The sequence below is a fragment of the Halictus rubicundus genome, unplaced genomic scaffold, assembly GCF_050948215.1.
Source record: "Halictus rubicundus isolate RS-2024b unplaced genomic scaffold, iyHalRubi1_principal scaffold0060, whole genome shotgun sequence".
Lineage (NCBI taxonomy): Eukaryota > Metazoa > Arthropoda > Insecta > Hymenoptera > Halictidae > Halictus > Halictus rubicundus.
This window is the reverse complement of record NW_027488601.1, coordinates 934,317-949,111: the sequence shown is the minus strand read 5'-3', so window position 1 is coordinate 949,111 and position 14,795 is coordinate 934,317. Positions and strand designations below refer to the sequence as shown.

Genomic DNA, 14,795 nt, shown 5'->3' with positions numbered 1-14,795 from the left:
CCTATCCTTTCCTCTATCCTATCCTCTATCCTATCTTATCCTCAATACTATCCTATCCCCTATCATATCCTATCCTCTATCCTATCCTATCCTATTCTCTATCCTATACTATCCTCTAACCTATCCTATCCTCTAACCTATCCAATCCTCTAACCCATCCTCTATCCTATAATATCCTCTATCCTATCCAATCCCCTATCCTATCCTCAATCCTATCCTATCCCCTACCTTATCCTATCCTATCCTATCCTCTATCCTATCCTATCCTCTATCCTATCCTATCCTCTATCCTATCGTATCCTCTATCCTATCCCATCCTCTATCCTATCCAATCCTCTATCCTATCCTCTATCCTATCCTATCCTCAATCCTATCCTATCCCCTATCCTATCCTATCCTCTATCCTATCCTATCCCCTATCCTATCCTATCCTCTATCCTATCCTATACTCTATCCTATAAGATCCTCTATCCTATCCTATCCTCTATCCTATAAAATCCTTTATCCTATCCTATCCTCTATCCTATCCTATCCTCTATCCCATCCCATCCTCTATCGTATCCTATTCTCTATCCTATCCTCAGTCCTATACTATCCTCTACCCTACCCAATCCTCTATTCTATCCTATCCTCTATCCTATACCATCCTCTATCCTATCCTATCGTCTATCCGACAATATCCCCTATCATATCCAATCCTGTATCCTATCCTCTATCCAATCCTCTATCCTATCCTCTATCCTATCCTATCCTCTATTCTATCGTATCCTCTATCCTATCCCATCCTGTATCGTATCCTATCCTCTATCCTATCCTATCCTCTATCATATAATATCCTCCATCCTATCCTCTATCCTATCCAATCCTCTATTCTATAATATCCTCTACCCTATCCAATCCTCTATCCTATCCCCTATCCTATCCTATCCTCTATCCTATCCTATCCTCAATCCTATCCTATCCCCTATCCTATCCTATCCTCTATCCTATCCTATACCCTATCCTATCCTATCCTCTATCCTATCCTATACTCTATCCTATAAAATCCTCTATCCTATCCTATCCTCTATCCTATCCTATCCTCTATCTTATAAAATCCTCTATCCTATCCTATCCTCTATCCTATCGTATCCTCTATCCTATCCCATCCTCTATCGTATCCTATTCTCTATCCTATCCTCTATCCTATCCTATCCTCAGTCCTATACTATCCTCTACCCTACCCAATCCTCTATTCTATCCTATCCTCTATCCTATCCCATCCTCTATCCTATCCTATCGTCTATCCTACAATATCCCCTATCATATCCAATCCTGTATCCTATCGTCTATCCAATCCTCTATCCTATCCTCTATTCTATCGAACCTCTATCCTATCCCATCCTTTATCGTATCCCATCCTCTATCCTATCCTATCCTCTATCCTATCCTACCCTCTATCCTATCCTCTATCCTATCGTATCCTCTATCCTATCCCATCCTCTATCCTATCCAATCCTCTATCCTATCCTCTATCCTATCCTATCCTCAATCCTATCCTATCCCCTATCCTATCCTATCCTCTATCCTATCCTATCCCCTATCCTATCCTATCCTATTCTCTATCCTATACTCTATCCTATAAAATCCTCTATCCTATCCTATCCTCTATCCTATAAAATCCTTTATCCTATCCTATCCTCTATCCTATCCTATCCTCTATCCTATCCCATCCTCTATCGTATCCTATTCTCTATCCTATCCTCTATTCTATCCTATCCTCAGTCCTATACTATCCTCTACCCTACCCAATCCTCTATTCTATCCTATCCTCTATCCTATACCATCCTCTATCCTATCCTATCGTCTATCCTACAATATCCCCTATCATATCCAATCCTGTATCCTATCCTCTATCCAATCCTCTATCCTATCCTCTATTCTATCGAACCTCTATCCTACCCCATCCTTTATCGTATCCCATCCTCTATCCTATCCTATCCTCTATCCTATCCTACCCTCTATCCTATCCTCTATCCTATCCTATCCTCAATCCTATCCTATCCTATCCTCTATCCTATCCTATCCTCTATCCTATAATCTATCCTCAATCCTATCCTCTATCCTATCCTATCCTCGATCCTATCGTATCCTCTTTCCTATCCCATCCTCAAACGTATCCTATCCTCTATTCTGTCCTATCCTATATCCTATAATATCCTCAATACTATCCAATCCTCTATCCTATCCTCTATCCTATCCTCTATCCTATCCTATCCTCAATCCTATCCTATCCCCTATCCTATCCTATCCTCTATCCTGTCGTATCGTCTGTCCTATCGTATCCTCTATCCTATCCTATCCTATTCTCTATCCTATACTATCCTCTAACCTATCCTATCCTCTATCCTATCCTATCCTCTATCCTATCCTATCCTCTATCCTATCCTGTATCCTATCCTCTATCCTATCCTATCCCCTATCTTATCCTATCGTATCCTATCCTCTATCCTATCCTATCCTCTATCCTATCCTATCCTCTATCCTATCCTATCCTCTATCCTATCCTATCCTCTATCCTATCGTATCCTCTATCCTATCCCATCCTCTATCCTATCCTATCGACTATCCTATAATATCCTCTAGCCTATCCTATCCTCTATCCTATCCTCTTTCCTATCCTCTACTCTATCGTCTATCCTATATTATCCAATATCCGATCCAATCCTCTATCGTATCCTCTATCCTATCCTCTATCCTATCCTCTATCCTATCCTCTATCCTATACTCTATCCTATAAAATCCTCTATCCTATCCTATCCTCTATCCTATCCTATACTCTATCCTATAAAATCCTCTATCCTATCCTATCCTCTATCCTATAAAATCCTCTATCAAATCCTATCCTCTATCCTATCCAATCGTCTATCCTATAATTTCCTCTATAATATCCAATCCTCTATCCTATCCTCTATCCTATCCTATCCTCAATCCTATCCTATCCCCTATCCTATCCTATCCTCTATCCTGTCGTATTCTCTATCCTATACTATCCTCAATCCTATCCTATCCCCTATCGTATCCTATCCTCTATCCTGTCGTATTCTCTATCCTATACTATCCTCTAACCTATCCAATCCCCTATCCTATCCTATCCTCTATCCTGTCGTATTCTCTTTCCTATACTATCCTCGAACCTATCCTATCCTCTATCCTATCCTATCCTCTATCCTATCCAATCGTCTATCCTATAATTTCCTCTATCCTATCCAATCCTCTAACCTATCCTCTATCCTATCCTATCCTCTATTCTATCGTATCCTCTATCCTTTTCCTATCCACTAACGTATCCTATCCCCTATCCTATCCTATCCTCTATCCTGTCGTATCCTGTGTCCTATCCTATCCTCTATCCTGTCGTATCGTCTGTCCTATACAATCCTCTATCCTATCCTATCCTCTATCCTATCGTATCCTCTATCCTATCCCATTCTCTATCGTATCCTATCCCCTATCCTATCCTATCCTCTATCCTGACGTATTCTCTATCCTATACTATCCTCTAACCTATCCTATCCTCTATCCTATTCTATCCTCTATCCTATCCAATCGTCTATCCTATAATTTCCTCTATCCTATCCAATCCTCTATCCTATCCTCTATCCTATCCCATCCTCTATCGTATCCTATCCTCTATCCTATCCTCTATCCTATCCTATCTTCTATCCTATTGTATCCTCTATCCTATCCCATCCCCTATCGTATCCTATCCTCTATCCTATCATATCCTATATCCTATAATATCCTCAATCCTATCCAATCCTCTATCCTACCCTCTATCCTATCCTCTATCCTACCCTCTATCCTATCCTATCCTCTATCCTATACAATCCTCTATCCTATCCTATCCTCTATCCTATCCTATCCTCAATCCTATTATCCCCTATCCTATCCTATCCTCTATCCTGTCGTATCCTCTATCCCATCCTATCCTCAATCCTATCCTATCCCCTATCATATCCTATCCTCTAACCTATCCCATCCTCTATCCTATCCTATATCCTATCCTATCCTCTATCCTATTGTATCCTCTATCCTATCCCATCCCCTATCGTATCCTATCCTCTATCCTATCATATCCTATATCCTATAATATCCTCTATCCTATACAATTCTCTATCCTACCCTCTATCCTATCCTCTATCCTACCCTCTATCCTATCCTATCCTCTATCCTATACAATCCTCTATCGTATCCAACCTCTATCCTATCCAATCGTCTATCCTATAATTTCCTCTATCCTATCCAATCCTCTATCCTATAATCTATCCTATCCTATACTCTATCCTATTCTATCCTCTATCCTGTCCTATCCTCTATCCTATACAATCCTCTATCCTATCCTATCCTCTATCCTATCCTATCCTCAATCCTATTATCCCCTATCCTATCCTATCCTCTATCCTGTCGTATCCTCTGTCCTATCCTATCCTCTATCCTATCATATCCTATTCTCTATCCTATTCTATCCTCTATCCTATCCTATCCTCTATCCTATAAAATCCTCTATCCTATCCTATCCTCTATCCTATCCCATCCTCTATCGTATCCTATCCTCTATCCTATCCTATATCCTATCCTATCCTCTATCCTATTGTATCCTCTATCCTATCCCATCCCCTATCGTATCCTATCCTCTATCCTATCATATCCTATATCCAATCCTCTATCCTACCCTCTATCCTATCCTCTATCCTATCCTATCCTATTCTGTATCCTATACTATCCTCTAACCTATCCTATCCTATATCCTATAATATCCTCTATCCTATCCCATCCTCTAACGTATCCTATCCCCTATCCTATCCTATCCTCTATCCTGTCGTATCGTCTGTCCTATCCTATCCTCTATCCTGTCGTATCGTCTGTCCTATACAATCCTCTATCCTATCCTATCCTCTATCCTATCGTATCCTCTATCCTATCCCATCCTCTATCGTATCCTATCCTCTATCCTATCCTCTATCCTATCCCCTATCCTATCCTATCCTCTATCCTGTCGTATCGTCTGTCCTATCCTATCCTCTATCCTGTCGTATCGTCTGTCCTATACAATCCTCTATCCTATCCTATCCTCTATCCTATCGTATCCTCTATCCTATCCCATCCTCTATCGTATCCTATCCTCTATCCTATCCTCTATCCTATCCTCTATCCTATCCTATCCTCTATCCTATCATATCCTGTATCCTATAATATCCTCAATCCTATCCAATCCTCTATCCTACCCTCTATCCTATCCTCTATCCTATCCTCAATCCTATCCTATCCCCTATCCTATCCTGTCCTCTATCCTATCCTATCCTCTATCCTATCCTATCCTATATCCTATAGTATCCTCAATCCTATCCTATCCTCTGTCCTATCCTACTTTCTATCCTATCCTATCCTCTATCCTATCCTGTCCACTATCCTATCCTATCCTCTATCCTATCCTATCCTCTATCCTATAGTATCCTCAATCCTATCCTATCCTCTATCCTATCCAATCCCCTAACCCATCCTCTATCCTATAATATCCTCTATCCTATCCAATCCCCTATCCTATCCTCAATCCTATCCTATCCCCTATCCTATCCTATCCTCTATCCTATCCTATCCCCTATCCTATCCTATCCTGTATCCTATCCTATACTCTATCCTATAAAATCCTCTATCCTATCCTATCCTCTATCCTATCCTATCCTCTATACTATCCTATCCTCTATCCTATCCTATCCTCTATCCTATCCTATCCTCTATCCTATCCTATCCTCTATCCTATCGTATCCTCTATCCTATCCCATTCTCTATCCTATCCTATCGACTATCCTATAATATCCTCTAACCTATCCGATCCTCTATCCTATCCTCTGTCCTATCCTCTACTCTATCGTCTATCCTATAATATCCAATATCCGATCCAATCCTCTATCGTATCCTCTATCCTATCCTCTATCCTATTCTGTATCCTATCCTATCCTCAATGCTATCCTGTATCCTATCCAATCCTCTATCCTATCCTATCCTCTATCCTATACACTCCTCTATGCTATCCTATCCTCTATTCTATCGTATACTCTATCCTATCCTATCCTCTATCCTATCCTATCCTCTATCCTATCCTATCCTCTATACTATCGTGTCCTCTATCCTATCCCATCCTCTATCCTATCCAATCGTCTATCCTATAATTTCCTCAATCATATCCAATCCTCTATCCTATCTTCTATCCTATCCTATGCTCAATCCTAACCTATCCCCTATCCTATCCTATCCTCTATCCTGTCGTATCCTCTGTCCTATCCTATCGTCTATCCTGTCGTATCGTCTGTTCTATCATATCCTCTATCCTATCCTCTACCCTATCGTCTATCCTATAATATCCAATATCCTATCCAATCCTCTATCCTATCCTCTATCCTATCCTATCCTCTATCCTATCCTATCCTCTATCCTATCCTATCCTCTATCCTATCGTATCCTCTATCCTATCCCATTCTCTATCCTATCCTATCGACTATCCTATAATATCCTCTAACCTATCCGATCCTCTATCCTATCCTCTGTCCTATCATCTACTCTATCGTCTATCCTATAATATCCAATATCCGATCCAATCCTCTATCGTATCCTCTATCCTATCCTCTATCATATCCTCTATCCTATCCTATCCTCAATGCTATCCTGTATCCTATCCAATCCTCTATCCTATCCTATCCTCTATCCTATACAATCCTCTATGCTATCCTATCCTCTATCCTATCGTATCCTCTATACTATCGTATCCTCTATCCTATCCCATCCTCTATCCTATCCAATCGTCTATCCTATAATTTCCTCTATCCTATCCAATCCTCTATCCTATACTCTATCCTATCCTCTCCTCAATCCTAACCAACCCCCTATCCTATCCTATCCTCTATCCTGTCGTATCCTCTGTATTATCCTATCGTCTATCCTGTCGTATCGTCTGTTCTATCCTATCCTCTATCCTATCCTCTACCCTATCGTCTATCCTATAATATCCAATATCCTATCCAATCCTCTATCCTATCCTCTATCCTATCCTATCCTCAATCCTATCCTATCCTCTATCCTATCCCCTATCCTATCCTATCCTCTATCCTATACTATCCTCTATCCTATACAATTCTCTATCCTATCCTATCCTCTATCCTATCCAATCGTCTATCCTATAATTTCCTCAATCCTATCCAATCCTCTATCCTATCCTCTATCCTATCCTATGCTCAATCCTAACCTATCCCCTATCCTATCCTATCCTCTATCCTGTCGTATCCTCTGTCCTATCCTATCGTCTATCCTGTCGTATCGTCTGTTCTATCATATCCTCTATCCTATCCTCTACCCTATCGTCTATCCTATAATATCCAATATCCTATCCAATCCTCTATCCTATCCTCTATCCTATCCTATCCTCTATCCTATCCTATCCTCTATACTATCGTGTCCTCTATCCTATCCCATCCTCTATCCTATCCAATCGTCTATCCTATAATTTCCTCAATCCTATCCAATCCTCTATCCTATCCTCTATCCTATCCTATGCTCAATCCTAACCTATCCCCTATCCTATCCTATCCTCTATCCTGTCGTATCCTCTGTCCTATCCTATCGTCTATCCTGTCGTATCGTCTGTTCTATCATATCCTCTATCCTATCCTCTATCCTATCCTCTACCCTATCGTCTATCCTATAATATCCAATATCCTATCCAATCCTCTATCCTATCCTATCCTCTATCCTATCCTATCCTCTATCCTATCCTATCCTCTATCCTATCGTATCCTCTATCCTATCCCATTCTCTATCCTATCCTATCGACTATCCTATAATATCCTCTAACCTATCCGATCCTCTATCCTATCCTCTGTCCTATCCTCTACTCTATCGTCTATCCTATAATATCCAATATCCGATCCAATCCTCTATCGTATCCTCTATCCTATCCTCTATCCTATCCTCTATCCTATCCTATCCTCAATGCTATCCTGTATCCTATCCAATCCTCTATCCTATCCTATCCTCTATCCTATACAATCCTCTATGCTATCCTATCCTCTATCCTATCGTATCCTCTATACTATCGTATCCTCTATCCTATCCCATCCTCTATCCTATCCAATCGTCTATCCTATAATTTCCTCTATCCTATCCAATCCTCTATCCTATACTCTATCCTATCCTATCCTCAATCCTAACCTATCCCCTATCCTATCCTATCCTCTATCCTGTCGTATCCTCTGTATTATCCTATCGTCTATCCTGTCGTATCGTCTGTTCTATCCTATCCTCTATCCTATCCTCTACCCTATCGTCTATCCTATAATATCCAATATCCTATCCAATCCTCTATCCTATCCTCTATCCTATCCTATCCCCAATCCTATCCTATCCCCTATCCTATCCTATCCTCTATCCTATCCTATCCTCTATCCTATCCTATCCTCTATCCTATCCTATCCTCTATCCTATAAAATCCTCTACCATATCCTATCCTCTATCCTATCCCATCCTCTATCGTATCCTATCCTCTATCCTATCCTCTACTCTATCGTCTATCCTATAATATCCAATATCCTATCCAATCCTCTATCCTATCCTCTATCCTATTATATCCTCTATCCTGTCCTATCCTCTATCCTATACCATCCTCTATCCTATCCTATCCTCTATCCTATCCTATCCTCAATCCTATTATCCCCTATCCTATCCTATCCTCTATCCTGTCGTATCCTCTGTCCTATCCTATCCTCTATCCTATCATATCTTATTCTCTATCATATACTATCCTCTATCCCATCCTATCCTCAATCCTATCCTATCCCCTATCCTATCCTATCCTCTTTCCTATCCTATCCTCTATCCTATCCTATCCTCTATCCTATGAAATCCTCTACCATATCCTATCCTCTATCCTATCCCATCCTCTATCGTATCCTATCCTCTATCCTATCCTCTATCCTATCCTATCCTCTATCCTATTGTATCCTCTATCCTATCCCATCCCCTATCGTATCCTATCCTCTATCCTATCATATCCTATATCCTATTGTACGGGTATGGGGTCTGGATTAAATAAATCTCCCCAGCGTGTTCGACCCAGGAACTTGGTTTATTTCTAGTCGATTACAGAGTTCTATGTTATACGCGACGCGAGACCTGTTCGAATGTCTGGTCGAAACGTTTCTGTTCTCTCTTCTTCTACCAGGCTTTTTGCCTATTCCTGAATCGTCCTGATTGGCCGGGGCTGAATTAGCCTTTCTAGCCAATCAGGTACCTTTTTCGGGGACTCTTCCCGACCTTGGCGCGGTCTCTCTAAACGCGGGGGCGACCCCGTAATTCCGGTAATGCAGCGGGATTTCCGACGGGCCCGCGGTGCATGGCGCGGCCGGCTATCGCCTACCTGCCTAGTTTCCGGGTCCCTTTGGAAAACTCGAGGTTTATGATACCCGTACGCGCTGTTGAGGCCGATGGTAAAAATCTAATGGCCAATAAGTGCCATAACAAAAACTGCTAAGATGCCTAACGGCTTTCTCAAAAACAGCTGTGGGACAACGGATTCCATAAACTCGCTCGACCATTTGCACGCCAAATGTTGCTAAATGTACGTGCCGATGGCCGCTACACTATAATATCCTCAATCCTATCCAATCCTCTATCCTACCCTCTATCCTATCCTCAATCCTATCCTGTATCCTATCCCCTATCCTATCCTATCCTCTATCCTATCCTATCCTCTATCCTATAGAATCCTCTATCCTATCCCATCCTCTATCCTATCCTATCGTCTAGCCTATAATATCCTCTATCTTATCCAATCCTCTATCGTATCCTCTATCCTATCCCATCCTCTATCGTATCCTATCCTCTATCCTATCATATCCTATATCCTATAATATCCTCAATCCTATCCAATCCTCTATCCTACCCTCTATCCTATCCTCTATCCTATTCTGTATCCTATCCTATCCTCTATCCTATCCTCTATACTATCCTCAATCCTATCCTCTATCCTATCCCCTATCCTATCCTATCCTCTATCTTATCCTATCCTCTATCCTATACAATCCTCTATCCTATCCTATCCTCTATCCTATCCAATCGTCTATCCTATAATTTCCTCTATCCTATCCAATCCTCTATCCTATCCTCTATCCTATCCTATCCTAAATCCTATCCTATCCTCTATCCTACCCCATCCTCTATCGTATCCTATCCTCTATCCTATCCCATCTTCTATCCTATCCTATCCTCTATCCTATCCTCTATCCTATCCTATCCTCTATCCTATCCAATCGTCTATCCTATAATTTCCTCTATCCTATCCAATCCTCTCTCCTGTGGTGGCAATATCACCACGTACGCCAATGCATATATTTCTTCTAAGAATTTCTCTTTCCCTTCTAACTCTGTCACGCTATTATTCTCTATTTCCTGTCTGCTAGTCGCATGCTTGGCAACCGGCCCTTCACGAATTTCCCATGCATCCTTGAGAACGTCGCCAGGGTTCTGGTTTTCGTTAGTCTCGGTCCTTCGCCTACCTCTTAGCTTTCTCTGTTTATGACTCTTTTCCGCTGTCCCTATCGCTGTCACTGTCTTCTCAAGTTTTCCTTTTCTATTCTCTTTTCTTTTTCTCCCCTATCTTTTTGCCTGCTCTAACTCCGTCGTGCTTAAGATTGCAACGAGAGTCGCGAGTCGATAGTAAGCCTCCGAGACGACAACACCAACACTGCACTGACCTTCGCGCTTACCGATATCAGTAATAAATGAAGTGAGGACAGTCTCTGGTATTTTATATCCCCTTACCTACTTCATTGGTGACCCCGACGTGATCGGTTTGTGCGGTTTATGTATTTCAGTGTCAGTGTGCTTAATAATAACAATAACTTTAGACTTTGGTGGTGTAAGTGTACATAGTAACATTTAAGTGACTTAACATTTTTTTTTTTTCCATAGACCTATTTGTGTGTGTAACGCCTCGTGTTATAATAGACATAGTTTAGTGACTTTATATCGAAATAAACCTCAATTATGGAAACGACCGCGCCAGCGATAGCGAAAGTGGGCGTGAGAATACCCGAGTTTTGTCCAGGCGATCCGGAAATGTGGTTCTCGATGGTCGAGAGAAGTTTTGAGGCGTCCGGAATAACCACCGAAGCTACGAAATTCGGTTACGTTTTAGGGGCACTGACCCCCCAGTACGCTACAGAAGTGAGGGATATCATCATCAACCCTCCCCCAACGACCCCTTTCTCAAAATTAAAGGAGGAATTGATTCGTCGGATCGGCGTGTCACAAGACCAAAAGACGAGACGGCTCCTTGAACGCGAAGAGATCGGGGATCGCAAGCCGTCGCAATTCTTGCGACACCTGCGGGGGTTGGCAGGTACGACCGCGCCGGATTCCGTACTGCGCACACTTTGGGTGAGTCGGTTGCCTACCAATATGCAGGTAATATTGGCTACACAAAAGGACACCGAACTAAACAAGGTCGCCGATTTAGCGGACGCCATAGCGGACACGACGACACCGCGAGCGCATATTTGCGATACTGGCCATCCGGGTCCCTCGTCTCACGGTGCGGTAACACCGGTTAATCCGGATACGGAGTTATTATTGAATGCAAGGATGGCACAGATGACGTTGTCCTTACGCCAAGAGATTTCGGAACTGAAGGAGCTGATTTATCAGGATAGAGGACGACAAAGCAGACCCTTTTACCACCGCCGATCGAATTCCCGGAACCGTTCGCCATCGGGTTCACGCGATCGAGGGAGTCGCAGACACAACGAGTATCAGGCACCTCCTGATTACAACGGAAAGTGTTGGTACCATTGGCGTTATGGAGGGAATGCACATAAATGCGTGTCGCCATGCAACTTCAGCGGTTCTGCCGCGGGAAACGACCAGGGAGGACGTTGATGGCGGCCAGCGACCCTTTTCCCCCATCCCGCCGTCTATTTGTTACCGATTACCATACCAAGGTACAATTTTTAATAGACGCGGGCGCCGATCTTTGCGTGTACCCGCGCAAACTATTGCACGGCCCGCGAGAAAGGTCGAGCTACGAACTGACGGCGGCAAACGGAAGCATCATTTACACCTACGGCACCGTAACATTAAATTTACGTTTGGGTCTCCGGCGCGATTTTATTTGGCGGTTCGTAGTGGCAGACGTGTCGAAACCAATAATCGGAGTCGACTTTCTTAATTATTTCGATTTGCTGGTCGACATACGTAACCGCTGCCTGGTCGACAGAACAACGTCGGTTAAGGTTCGGGGAAAATATTCCGATGAGGAGATATCCTCAATAAAGACAGTCTTCGGAAATACGGAATATCATGAGCTTCTGGCTACGATGCCAGAGCTCACCCGGCCTTGCGGAGTGCCGTGCGAAACGACGCATCATACCGTTCACCACATACAAACCACCCCTGGACCACCCGTATCCTGCAAGCCACGGCGGCTTGCCCCGGACCGGCTCAGGGCAGCTAAGGAAGAATTTAAATTAATGATGCATATGGGCATTGCGCGACCGTCGAAGAGCCCATGGTCATCGCCGCTCCACATGGTGCTGAAGAAAGATGGTGAGGCTTGGAGACCCTGTGGCGATTACCGAGCATTAAATGCACGCTCATTACCGGACCGTTACCCCGTACGTCACATAGAAGATTTCGCACAGCAGTTATCTGGTAAACAAATATTTTCCACCATAGACCTGGTCCGCGCTTATAATCAGATTCCCGTCGCTCCTGAAGATGTCAAGAAAACCGCAATAGCTACCCCGTTTGGACTCTTCGAATTCCCCTTTATGTCATTTGGCTTACGTAACGCAGCACAAACTTTTCAAAGATTTATAGATGAAGTTTTACGCGAATTCGATTTTTGTTATGCTTATATAGACGATATTTTAGTAGCGTCAGAATCTCCGGCCGAGCACCTCCATCATTTGAAACTTCTGTTTGGCAAATTAAAGGAATACGGCATAATCATTAACCCCAATAAATGTACGTTCGGAAAAGGAGAGGTAAAATTTTTAGGTTACCGTGTAAATAGCCAAGGCACACAACCTTTGCCTGATAAGGTAGAGGCAATTACAAATTACCCGTTACCGAAAACTGCAAAAGACCTACGACAGTTTCTAGGCATGTTAAATTTCTATCGTCGTTTTATTTCTAACGCCGCTATCAGCCAAGCACCCCTAAACAACCTGTTAGCGGGCAACGTAAAAGGCAAGGCTCCACTGACCTGGACACCTGAGGCGCAACAGGCCTTCGTTGCCTGCAAGGATGCTCTGGCAGGTGCGACCCTTCTTGCACACCCTGAGGTCAATGCCACTCTGGCCATTACCTGCGATGCCTCTGATTTTACCGTGGGAGCTGTGTTACAACAGCATGTCAACAATACGTGGCAACCACTTGCATTCTTCTCCAAGAAATTAGGAACTGCCGAGCAAAAATATTCTGCATACGACCGTGAATTATTATCAATCTATTTGGCAATCAAGCATTTCAGACATATGGTAGAAGGCAGACATTTCAGTATTTTCACAGATCACAAACCTATAACTTTTGCATTCCGACAAAAACCAGACAAATGTTCCCCGCGTCAATTCCGTTACTTAGACTACATTGCACAATTTACAACCGATATTATTCATATTTCCGGAAAAGAAAACGTGGTGGCTGACGCGTTGTCTAGAATTAACGCAGTGTCTTCGTTTATTAATTTTGAGGCATTAGCAGAATCGCAAGCCCACGACCAAGAATTACAGCAATTAATAAATAGTACGTCAGGGTTGCACTTGCGTAAAATATCATTGACCGGTTCACCTGCCGAATTGTACTGCGATACATCTTTAGAAAATATAAGGCCATATATTACTCTCCCTTTCCGACGTGCAGTCTTTGACCAAATACATGGTTTGTCACACCCGGGCATTAATGCGACGGTCAAGCTCATAACACAGCGTTATGTTTGGCCGTCGATTAAAAGCGATATTCGTGCCTGGGCGCGTTGTTGTATACCGTGCCAGAAATCTAAGATAACAAAACACGTAAATTCACCCATTTCTGCTTTTGCTAAACCCTCCGCCCGCTTTGAACATATTCACTTGGATATAGTAATATTACCTGTGTCCGAAGGGTATCGATACTGCCTGACCTGCGTCGACAGGTACACTCGATGGCCGGAGGCGTTTCCGATGACCGATCAGGAGGCCCAGACGGTAGCCCGAACCATTTATGACGGTTGGGTATCGCGTTTTGGGACTCCTTTGCGTATTACGACCGATCAGGGCCGACAATTCGAGTCCAAATTATTTTATGCCCTTAATAACCTGATTGGCTCTAAGCATCTGCGTACTACGGCGTACCACCCGGCAGCGAATGGGATGGTAGAGCGTTTTCACCGACAGCTCAAAGCTGCAATTAAATGTCACCAATCCGAAAAGTGGACCGAAATATTACCGACCGTTTTATTGGGTATTCGTTCGGCATGGAAGGACGACCTCAGTACAACGTCGGCCGAGTTAGTTTATGGCGAACCTTTGAAATTACCGGGAGAGTTTTTATCTACAGGTTCAGCCGAAAATACAGAGGATGTTTCTAATTTCGTTTCTAGATTACGTAATCATTTTGCAAAATTAAACCCAGTTAACGGATCACGACATTCACTAAAAAAATCGTTCATTTTCAAAGATTTACATACAACATCCCACGTTTTTATTCGTACAGATTCAGCTAAAACC

At 42.7% G+C, this 14,795-nt stretch overlaps 1 protein-coding gene across 1 annotated transcript; it reads left to right on the top strand.

Annotated features, from left to right (window-relative positions):
• The first annotated feature begins 11,076 nt into the window (after positions 1-11,076).
• On the top strand, positions 11,077-11,967 carry LOC143363579 (uncharacterized). Its single transcript, XM_076804144.1, has one exon. It carries the CDS (start codon positions 11,077-11,079, stop codon positions 11,965-11,967), a length of 891 nt encoding a protein of 296 aa, XP_076660259.1.
• Positions 11,968-14,795: the final 2,828 nt, after the last annotated feature.

Excerpts from the sequence above, each read along its gene's own strand:
- LOC143363579 (XM_076804144.1), top strand. The coding sequence starts at position 11,077 with ATGGAAACGACCGCGCCAGCGATAGCGAAAGTGGGCGTGAGAATACCC.